Raw genomic sequence first — 12059 nt, forward strand, 5'->3', positions numbered from 1 at the left:
AGATTCTACCTAACAGTCTCTAATTTTGCCTTATAATTCGTCTCTATAATTCTTCTGTATGATTATTTCATGGTCAATAGACCGATACGATAGTGTTCCGTAAGCCTCGCGTAATTTCGGATCGCACCGCTTCAATTTTGTTTATTATGCCTCGATGGCTGGGAACGCATGACCACGGACATATACCTATATGTCGATGCGCATGACTTTTGATTTTGTTTATTAAACCTAAGTTGGTAGCACTGAAATTCGCGACCGCGGCTTTGCGGTTGTGAGATATGCGGTGAGATTATACAGTAGGACCCGAACGTGGAATACGGGTAGAAATCGGGTGGGATTAAGAAAAGAGGACGATAGCTAAAGTCGAGCGGGTTTCGTTAAAATTCTTATGACCACGTTTGCCGGGTGAAAATATGTCTGACTCTTCTGAAGAAGAAGAAATACCGAGCACCTGGGTTTTCTACAGGGACAGAAATGAATGGAAGGACGTTACGCCTGTTCCACAGGATGATGGACCTCACCCAATTGTCGCGATTGCCTATTCCGAAACATGTAAGATATTTAAATATTCAATTCGTTCAATTGTTTCGTCAATTATTTCTTGGTAGTTTATGCGTCAGATTCGAATCACGAAGCTTTTAGAATATAACCGATCAGGTGGGTCCACAATGTGGATGTAACCTATTATAATTTAGCTTATAAACAGTTGAGATCAACGCAAAATCGACGATGTGAATAATTGCAAATTTCGATTTGAATTGATAAAAACTATCAAGTTTCAAACCGTTTTCACAGTCAAAGATGCATACGATTACTTCAGAGCCATTCTGAAGTCTGGCGAAAAGTCTGAGCGAGCTCTGAACTTAACGGGGGACTGCATAATGCTGAATTCAGCAAATTATACGGTATGGCAGTACAGGAGAGAGATATTGAAAGCACTGGACAAGAACCTCTGGAACGAACTCAAGTATATAGAAACAATGATTAGAAGAACTCCAAAAAACTACCAAGTATGGCATCACCGTAGGGTAATCGTGGAATGGCTCCAAGATCCAAGCTTGGACTTAGCTCTGACTGAAAATGTACTGAAAAAGGATGCGAAGAATTATCATGCGTGGCAGCATCGCCAATGGATTATAAAAACTTTTAAGCAAGTATTTTTTACGAATTTATTTTTCTTAGCGTAAGTAGTATTCTGTTCAAGCACAAAAAATTGCTTACTAGAGTAATAAACGTGCATATTCAATTGCCAGTTTGTTTGACGGAGAGTTGGAATATGTTGAGCAACTGCTGGACGCCGACGTGAGAAATAATTCTGCTTGGAATCAACGCTACTTTGTCTTGAATAATACAACAAAGTTTGAGCCGCATGTTATTGAACGAGAAGTTGATTATACTTTCAAGAAAATCGAGCTAGTCAAGGGGAATGAAAGTGCATGGAATTATCTCAGAGGGTTCGTATCTGTAGCCAAAAAAATATAGTCACATTAATCTACATATTTCTGGTAATGAGGAAAGAAAAAAATTTACTTGTAATGTGAAAGTTCATGCGAGTATTGATTGCGAACTACCAAGCGCAAAGTAAAATTTCGACATTGCTTATTTTCTCGCCTTTTTTCTCATTAGCATCTTGCAGCACGATGGTGACGGCGGACTCGGGCGAAATAAAAAAGTCCTCGAGAGTTGCGAAGCATTGTATGCAGGAGGCTCGCGGAGCATACATCTGCTAGCCTGCATGATAGACATTTGCCAGGAGAGACACGGCGCTGACATAGAACCAGAATCACCATTCACTATTGAACGTGCGCTTGCAGTAAGCAACAGCATTCTTCCTTCGCCTGACAAATATCTTTCACGAATAATCTAAATGAATAAAACTCGATCTCAGTATTCTAAATGCTTACTTGCACTTGACTTTTTCCCGTATCTTTTAGCTGTGCAAAGAACTGGCGGAGGAACACGACAAAATAAGAAGGAGATACTGGGAGTATATAAGTCAGCAACTGCAAAAACTGTCTAACAGCGCTTCGCAGGACGGGCAACGCGTCTTATGTACGTGAAACTCCTTACTTTTGAATCAGGGTACTGTGTATTCTAGTACTGATTCAAAACAAAGATTAATTAACACGGTGTCACATGAATTCGCACACTTGATATCACAGTACGACGGCGCTGCTGTGACGACGTAATTTTAGCTGAAATCAATTCGATGCGCCATCTTATTGACAGTGAAATTTTTGCGCTCTGTACTTAACAAACAAGTTGATGTTGACCGCGAAATTTCGTACCTTGTTCATTAGAATTTCTTGTCTGGTTTGACGGCAATTACGACGAGACAATGCAGCGCCGCTATTAATGACTGAGAAATCGTTCCGAGGCTTATTTAAATTTTCGACATCAATCGACATTTTATGTATGTATATAAATAAACTAGATATTTAATGAAACAACTTACTTGTCAATCGAGGCTTATACGTTGTTTTCCTTCTTACCCAGCAGTTAATCCAAGTAAAACAATAAACTAGTCGTACTTTGGCCGGATCAATGATCCATAGAAAATAGAGGGTCGGATGAAACGGTAATTACTTATTTATTTATAAAACAGTTACATATTCCCAGATATAATACAATTTTTAATAATAATTAACGTTGGCTAGGCTTGGGCTTGACTGTAGGTACTTCTTGGTTTAATAATACAACGCGTTTAATCTCGTGGAACGTGAACGAAACAAATATCAATACTTTCAACAAAATCCATTCAGCCGCTTCGGTCGGATTCGTGAGCATATTCTCGTACTTTAATTTTAATATTTAAAATAAATGTTTCTTTTAGTACGTTAACAACCTAGTAACGGTACTTAAAAACTTGAACCTAACAGCTAAACGCGGTTACACCGCGATATGGTATTTTTTTAGAGCATTTTAGGATACAGGGTACCTATAGGTCTGCATACAACTATATCGGTCGTTTCGCACTTAAGCTACAATTCCGTACGTTCAGGTAATTTGGCAAACCTTTCATGCAGCGGGTCTCATCCTGCTACGTCCACTGATAAATGGAGAGTTTGAAGTTTTATCGGATTATATTACAAAAATTTGAATATCGATAATTTAAACCGGATGAAAGCGTTGGCTCGATCTTGACCTGGGTATACGTAGCCTAAACATTTAACAACCAACATCCAAACAATTATTTTACACACTCGTTCCGATTGGTGGCAAAAACACATATCTATTTGCAATGCTAGAATTTGCAAATTCTCTTCAGTATTCCACTCGTTCGAAGTTAATCAAATACGATTAAAACAGTAAAAGGAAAAAAAGGTCCAAATGTTTTTTTAAATGATTTCAGATTGAAGAACGTAAAAAAAAAAAATCGCGGAAAGGATAAATTTCAATTTGTTTCAATAAGTTCTGATCTGAAATTACCAAACAACGGACTGATCAGTCCATTTGTTGATTACCGAGGTGCGTTAATTAGATCAGAGAAATTTTGTCACCTTTGCAATTAGAAATGTGTTACCCGTTCCAACGTGACGTCAAGATTAAAGCTATGAAACACGTAGTCTTGCCACGATATATACATATACACTTGATTTACACTGAAAATATATCGTCATGTAAGTTTCGCTTTTAAAATCCTTCATATATATATATATATATATATATATATATATATATATATATAGGTATATATATTATATAATATATCTATAACATCGTATATTAATTTAACCATTGTATGTGTTTGTGTGTCTGAGTTATGCGCGTACATACCCACTTATCACGCACGTATTTTATCGGATATATTCATCTGTTATTAACACTAATTACTATCAGCACCTAGTAATCATAGAGAAACAACTCCACCTGGGAAAATTTCCTATTAGAATTACGAACCACACAGACGCGAGTTAAACTCTCGTACTCGAGTTAAATTTTTCGGATTAAAAAGGTACTTATCGAACTTGTAGCGCAGAAGTGATAGTTTTAATTCAAATTTATGGCGAAGCTCCGATGAAAGGTTTGCTTTCGTCGTGGAAAGATGTTTGTCTATAATATTCGATAGGCGAATTAAAAAGCGGCCAGCAAATCAACGCAGCCGTCAATTACAAGCTTGCGTTTCTTGTCCGGCTGTGTTATCATTTTATCATTCTTCCGTTATCCAGCGTTATCCACGCCAATAAAAATGATGGAAAAAACAATTTATTAGTACGACGTCGCTCTCGAATTGCGTTAAGAAATTCGTACCATAGCCTAGTTACATATGGTTTACTTTTATATTCGACTCTTCAATTATACAGTACTATAACTTTTTTCGTCTACGAATTTTGAGCAGTTAGGTCTTGGTCAACATGTTGAAAATTGTTGCGAAATTTTTAGCCATCTCTTGGCAAATAATTGAACATACATTCGACTATTAATTTAAATAGATAGCTTCCAAGTATCGTCGCATTTTAGAAATGATTTGTAATATTAGTATACACGATCGGTAAAGCTTTCCCTCTATGACAAAAAGGTGCGGCGATTCGGAATCTGCCGTTTAATCCTCAACATCCTCACATAATTATCTCTAGTGGTTGTGTCATTATAACGCGTTGTTGCTATTCTGCGATTGGATAGTCAAAGTAATTTGTTGAATAATGCGCAGCCATGGGGTTCGTTCAGTGAGGAATTTTCCATCGCGAATATGACAATCTCAGCGATTTTCCATAACACGATTTGAAGTTTCTTATTATTACTCTTAGGCGGGTGATTTCTCGTACTTGATAGTTAATATTCTTACCTATGCGTCAGTTGCTTTTCTTTCTCTCGTTGCTTATTTTTTTTTTTAATCATCGTTTGTTTAAATTCTAAACTTTTCATCATGCTTCATTATCTTTTTCGATCGAAGTTTAAGAGACATGTATCGAATATGCATATATCTATATTTCCTATCTATGTATGTATAGAAGATAGATTTCAATATTGCTACACTTCTACGGGTGCTTATTGAAGGTATAATATAGAGAGGAGAATAGTATTATACCGTCGTTTGAATATCCTAAAAAAGCTTTCCTAAAGCGGGACCATATGTCCTGCGAAATTTGAAAATTTTCAAAGCGTTTACTTCTTCGAGCGCAGTTGCAGCCTATATAAAATGTTTACACATAGCGTACATGTACTACTAATATCTTGTGGGTTTGGAACTTGGATCGATCGATCATGAAAACTTACGATTAGAAAATGCTACCCGATTCGTTTTTTCGTAATGATATTCAACACAATTTTTACAGCTCTCGATTTTATATGATTTTTCACGATCCAGAACATAACGGCTTTGCCAGTGGGAAAAATATTTCTATCAAACAGGCTTCATTACATCCAAATTGGTATTTTGATCTTATTTCGCGTTTCGTACAGAGGGTTTCTGAGTCAACATCTCAACACGTTATTTTGCCTATTCCGTTTTATTGACATCCTTGGAGTCGGTAATTTAGTCCGCAGCATTATCGATGTTTCGTGCGACGCGTTCCTTGCTCCGTGTTGATAGGCAACCCAACATGCCGCGATGTACAGCCAGTAAGAGTCTACACAGGTTCGGTAGGTCCACAACATGGTCAGTAAAATGACGAGTTGAATAATTTGAGATATTATCGAGGAATTGAAGATTCTTAGAAGTGAACGTTTAAGATGGTGCATTAGTACCTACATCAAGAGATCGTCGTAGATTGTAGCTAAAGGGTAATCTACAAACTATGATAGAGCGAATAGTATTTCAATAATAGATTTCTGATATTCATAGAGAATTATTGTAACGTCCCTCATCACCGTAATATGGTTGCAATTACTATGTATGTATGCATGTATGCATGTAGTATGTATAACAGATACTCGTCGGCGATTTCATAAAAATCTCCGACTTTTTTCGTATCTCTTATAATACACATTTACGAATTAACGTCAAAGACATGTGGTAGTGATTGAGTTGATACGAGACAACATCCGACTGTGTTAATCTCGATTTACATATTACCTTACATTAATATACAATTATACAGTATACGCTTACAATTAGTCATTAAATCCCCGGGTCGCACCGTCGAAAACCTTCGTAATTTACGTTCGACAATTTCATGATATACTTCGAAGATGTGGCTACAAATACACCGAATACTTTGGAGCCGAAAAATCTGTAAGTGAACTGGTGTTCGCTAAGCGTTAAGAAGCTAACGGATATATTACGTAATACCTTCAATTATATTATCCCAGTTTTCAAACGGTGCAACGCGCCGAAGCTTAGCTTAATTAACAATTATACCTCTGACAAAAATAAATACTTTTGTTTCTGTTCGTTTAATTATACAGTATATTTTATGTGTGTATCGTGTATGTATATAGGTATAGTTATGTAATAAAATCGTTATACTCCTATCGCTCGAGCCTACTCCCTAGGCGGCACACCTACACGTTGCGTGCAGTCTCATTCTACTGGAGTATTTTTCTTCTTTTTTTTTTCTCTTTGTCATTCTTCTTTTAATATCATTATCGTTATTATTAATTCATATGTTCCTTAAATCGTACATAATCGTACCTTTTTGCGATTGTGATGCTATGTGTGCGAGGACTGTGATCAGGCGTTTCGAATCTCGCGAATAAAGTTTGGAAAAGAGAAGAAACTAAAATAATACTTATGAAAAAAAAAATGGCAGTGAATACAACAGCTCCATGAAAATAGAGTGATACTGAAAAGGCGTTGAATCGTGTGAGATATTTTATAAAATTGAACCTCAGCATCGCGTATAAGAAAATTTAATTCAGTACGTGATTGGATACGATTGATCATTTTAGATTCGATTGACAACTGTGTCGCGTTTCCTGTTCTACAATTTCCACGTGTTAATTTGAACTAAGCAACCCCTGGAGGCGGAAATGTTCACAGAATAATTTGCGGTGTGTACTTGTGTACCTTTGTGTACGCATGAGGGTGTTCGCCATTTGATGCATCAAGAGTTCTGAGGACTCCGTCTGACGTCATTTCCGACTGTGAAAATGTGTGACTATATGAGTCAGATAGACTATCGCCTGTTTACTGTTTTTGCAATTCGATAACCGGTCATTTCGTTCAATCCAACCCCGTTTAATAGAAAATTGCGACCAGATTCCACGGTTTGAAAACTATGTTTCGACTGTTTCATAGTAATTTATTGTTATGAAATAATAATTGCTGACCCTTGCACAGTTAGGACTGCACAAATAAACAAAATAAAAAAAAAAATAATAATTTGCAGTTCCTGCGAAACGGATATAAATTGCAAACTATAAAAATATAGAAGTACGAGTGAATCTCTGATAGCGTGTTGCACGTGTCTATGTGTTTGCTTGTCGGCATAAAATGTGCGGCATGTTAATTTATTAATGAATCCCGTCCATCCGTTATTCACCCTACACGTATATCCTCCTTACAACCGTGATACTGTAATACTAGACTTAAATAAATATACATAATACACGTAAAATATTTGGCACCGTCGTTTTCTCATCAAAACATTCGTGAATACCTTACACCTATATACTCGTATATGTATAACGTGTGCCCGTACCGTGCGTATTATACAGTCACAATACAACCATAATACATCTACAAAACACGTTTCCTGATTCTATATGTATAACATTCACCGTCATCGAAGGAAAAAATCATCCAGAATTCCATCTTGCGCAACTTTCGCGTCTGTAAATTCAAACTCACGCTCCCGGTCCCAAATTTAATATAACATCCAGATCAGAAATTTCTCTCCCCCCCCCCCCCCCCCCTCCCTCCCAACTCACATCAATTAGCTTCGGAATCAACCTTTCTCGAACAGCATTTTTCACTTTCGAAGGAATTTGCGGCCAGGCTCGAATGATTTTAAATCGGAGAACGGAAAATCACACCGTCTTCCCCCGTCGCCTCGCGGTCGCTGCACCCTTCCACAGCTCGAACCCGAGGGCCCGAGGACTTCCGGTAATGGGTCACTTCCGCCACGGGCTTGTCCGGCTCCTCGACCGCCTCGGCGAGGCGCAATCGTCGGGCTCGATTCCACGATTCTCGTTGACGGAGCGACGTTCAAGTCCAGGGCGCGTAGCGGGGCCGCACCGAGTGTCAGAAGGCCGTGTCCAGGGCTGCCATGCTCGCCGAAATGTCCGGGTCCTCGCGACACGCGTCCAGGAACTCGTTAAGCGTCACCACTCCGTCCCTGTTGCCGTCCATTTTCTGAAATCCAAACGCGAGGGAGTCGTCAGAATCGCTCATCCTCTCGGACTGACACAAACTTCCCAGAGTTTTATCCCATTCACAGTTTAGATCAATCGAAGTTGCCTTATAATAATTCGAGAGGTCAATCGGTATATGCATCGAAACCGTCGATTAATTGATTAATCGCACAGCGCTAGTTTGCGCAGAGTTTCAGTTCGGTCATTGCTGTGTATGAAATGAATTCAGAACTAAACGGATTCTCTTAGAAGTTCATCGAATGCGTGAGTGTAAATCTTGAAAACACTCAATTCCCGGACAAAATAAATGAAATTGAAGAGAAAGTGCGATCATTCCGAGATAAGTACGTGAAACTTTGGGGTTTTGTCTCACTAATGACACTCAGGGGTCAATTTGACCGTCTAAATCGGAGTATTGTTATCGGATATCCCAGTTCCTATTGTTGGCTTAGGTATAGTCAACTTTCGGAAATCACCAGGTCGGTGAATATGGTGAATTAATTTAGGAATATACTCACATTAATTTACCAGTTTGTGTGTATAGGTATATTACGACTAGCGATAAGCATCCGATTCCCCGATATGCACTGTCATATTTCAGACATAAATGCAAATGTATAACTACATTACATCCGTATGATAACGCTGCATCCTAGCAGAAGGATAATTGCGGATGTAAAGGACTTTAACGATCATGTAATCAACAAATCGCTACGCGACTTCCTTTCACTCGTTAGATTTTCACCTAGCAAGGACGGTATTCGGTCGATTTCTCCGAATTAGACTAGACTAGTAGACTAAAAACTAAGCGACACATATTTTTTCTTATCTGCCATGAAACACTTTAAGGGGATGAAACCACCCTCCAAAGTAAGACGCGTCAAGGGGCAATTTGGCAGTTTCACTGACAAGAACGTAATATTTTTTAACCAGTCAAACTGGAAAAGTTTTTTCACAACGAGAAATGAAACATGTAATTTTCTCAATAAAAAAAAAAAAAAAAAAACTACAACAAGCTGCCAAATCGTCCCTTGACATATCTTATTTCACTGAGTGGTTTCATCCACTTGAGATAAAAAAAATACGTGCTGCTTAATTCTTAGTCTACTATAACATGTTACAAAATATCTGGGATGCCTTGCTAGAAGCAAAAACGAATGGATCACAGAGTTTGAAGGATTTCTTCTTTTTATCGAACTGCACGTTGTAGAAGTAGAAAAAAATAGTTGTAATGAATTTTTTTACTGCCAATTCTTCGATCGCAGTTTTTTTTACCACTGCAGACTTCGAACCGTGAACAATAATATATTCCTCAATATTCGAGCACACCGTTACAGCTGAAAACGCGTGTCTAGCTCCAGGTTAGAGTTCGAGTTCTAAGTTTGAATCGCTTCTCAGGAACACAATGAAGTTTCAGCGACTATTCAGCCTGTACTACGATCCGTTAATGATTTTCTCGAGTGAATACCTCCACGTTCACTCTTGCGTGAAATTTATACGGAACATTACGAGATAGTAATTAACGCACAGGCATGAGAAATGAAGTAAAAGCAGACTTTGAATATGAGTAGTAGAACAAAGGTCATAGGTGTACGCGTGTGGTTGTTACAATACCCGCAGCTAGAGTTTTCACCGTGTTTAATTTTGGCCCAGCTGGTTATTTCGTCCCCTGCATCGGTCAGTTCGCCTCGGTCGTTTTGTCGCGTAATTAAATTGCGGCCACCTGAAGGGACGGACGAGTTTGCCGCGGAACAAGGGAGATGCGGATAATTTAAATTAAACCGAGGTCGCCACCACGGCCTATATTTAGATGCATTTCAACGTTGAACCGCTGATGACCCTTGGGCGTGTCTTCATCAGGAGTCAGGCAACAGTCGAAAGCCTGAAGATGTTAGGGAATCTGAAATTGAGTGCACCGAGTTCAGGCTAAACTTCATCAGAACTCGATGATATTACCCGTGACATCCTGGATATTACAGTCAACCCAAATTTGGAAGCACAAGGAAATTCCAAAGTTTATATTTGTCTGGGTTTTAAAGTCAACCGAGGGCATTTTTCACCCCGGTCCATCGCGTCCGATGAAATCCTGTCGGGGTTTTCGAGGCGGCAGATTTTCCCGAGTAATTAGCAACCCTGTTGCAAGCAAAGCTTCTAGCTCGTCAAACATAATTGGGGAAAGCAGGTCCGCTAATGCATCTTCGGCTCTTCGCCGTTACTCCGTGGCACTTGATGACGCTCGAAGCACGCGTTAGTTCGTCTTTTTAAAAATGTGTCAGACAGCGAGGCTGTTTCTTTTCCATTACGTTATTACGTCATTACTTGTCGAACGCTAAAATTTATGAACCAACGTCCTTATTTCCATATCGAGTTTTACCAATTTCTGGATGCCAATTTTATCTTCAGGGAACCGCGACACTCCCCGCTTCTCTCAAACTCTTTTTAGGAGTCGGTGGGACCCTTAAAACTTTTCAATCGCATACGCATCAAATGATATTCAGGTTTTTTTTTATAGAACGTCGTACGACGCGTCCCAAGAGAAACGAAACTTGATCAGTCCATTCAATTTAAATCCACTTATGCAAATTTCCGGGTCCGTTGGAGGTTACTTTTCCAGGTTGACTAAATGAAATAAAAGTGAGTTCGAAAGTTTAAATATTCTATGGAGTAGGTAATTGCTTGTAATGATTCGTAATGTCGCATCTGACACTTTGGGATTTGTAAACCTACGAAAATATTGTGCAGTTGAACAGCTGATCATTGCATGGTAACTTGACCCCCTGCGGGATAAAAACAACTGTCCGTCTGCTTATCTTGTCAGCGGGACTTTTTTGGGGGTAAAGATCCATATCACGAAAGCTGTGAAATTAAAGCACCGGGTTATTCGATTCCTAGCAATAGCTTCACTCCGACAGAACGTCTAAATGCGAAAGGTTGAGTCGTTTCAGAAATCTTTCCGCACACGTGATTCGGCTTGAAAAGACTGGCTGATGGGTGTAATAAAATCGCATTATCGAGAGCTTTTCTTTGGACACTTCAGCCTCCGAAGATCGCTTTTCCTTACTCCATGCTTATCCGAAAATTCTACCGAACGATCATGCCGTTATACATAAATTACATTAAAATAATGACAAAACTTCTCGATATATTTTATTTTCAATGAAAATCTTAGCGCTCCGTTGCCTTTTTCCATACTTACATATATGAGGATTAATCTCGAGACCTTCGGCTTTTCCCGCGATCCTGCGGGGTTGAGTGTCGCCCTTTAAGTGACGGAGGTGGAAAGATTTATGGATCGCGATTCTCCGGCTGGCGGATATGGAAAGAAGACATGTGCATGTGCGCGAGCTAGGTTCTTTCATCCAGATGCGGGGGCGGCTTGATCGATGGCTGCGGTGTAGCGAGTCGAGCCAGTTAATTCCGTCATGGACTGGCTAACTAGCTGCAAATACTCGCATAATCACCGCGCTCATGGAAGAGAGACACACTAGACTCGTTTCTAATTGTCGAGACCTAGGTTCGCTGCCGGGATAAAACACGCGCCGCAAACTTCCAAGCACCGTTCTATCCTCCTCCCCCGGAACGCTAATTGGCCAACCTTGCCGAAGGCTACCCTTAACCGATTGACTCGCCCTCGTTTCACCCTGTGGTTTCTACAACATTGAGATGCGGAAAGCGTGTCTTTGTTGTTACCTCATTTCAAGAGCTTGTATCATCCCCGCAAGGTTTCAACGTTCGGGTGAACGGCTGAGTCGAAAATCAACCGAACGGATCTGACACCCTTTCGGAACATGCTTCTATCCTTGACCGTTGATCATCGCGGTATC

At 39.4% G+C, this 12059-nt stretch overlaps 2 protein-coding genes across 3 annotated transcripts in view; one reads left to right on the forward strand and one right to left on the reverse strand.

Moving 5' to 3' along the window:
- Window positions 1-32: 32 nt before the first annotated feature.
- LOC124185607 (protein farnesyltransferase/geranylgeranyltransferase type-1 subunit alpha) lies at window positions 33-3209 on the forward strand. The gene is made up of 5 exons (XM_046576519.1): window positions 33-552; window positions 796-1150; window positions 1254-1454; window positions 1627-1813; window positions 1935-3209. The coding sequence occupies exons 1-5, from the start codon at window positions 414-416 to the stop codon at window positions 2058-2060; spliced, it is 1008 nt and encodes a 335-aa protein (XP_046432475.1). The 5' UTR covers window positions 33-413; the 3' UTR covers window positions 2061-3209.
- A 4597-nt stretch (window positions 3210-7806) lies between these two features.
- The window catches only part of LOC124184880 (Kv channel-interacting protein 1-like), a 96017-nt gene continuing 91764 nt past the window's right edge, over window positions 7807-12059 (reverse strand). For both annotated transcript variants that reach the window (XM_046575054.1, XM_046575053.1), the window contains exon 7: window positions 7807-8236. In XM_046575054.1, the coding sequence (XP_046431010.1) occupies window positions 8126-8236 (111 nt within the window). In that variant the 3' untranslated portion in view covers window positions 7807-8125. The remainder of the gene's footprint in view (window positions 8237-12059) is intronic.

This window comes from Neodiprion fabricii, chromosome 6, assembly GCF_021155785.1.
Source record: "Neodiprion fabricii isolate iyNeoFabr1 chromosome 6, iyNeoFabr1.1, whole genome shotgun sequence".
In the NCBI taxonomy this organism is placed as follows: Eukaryota; Metazoa; Arthropoda; class Insecta; order Hymenoptera; family Diprionidae; genus Neodiprion; species Neodiprion fabricii.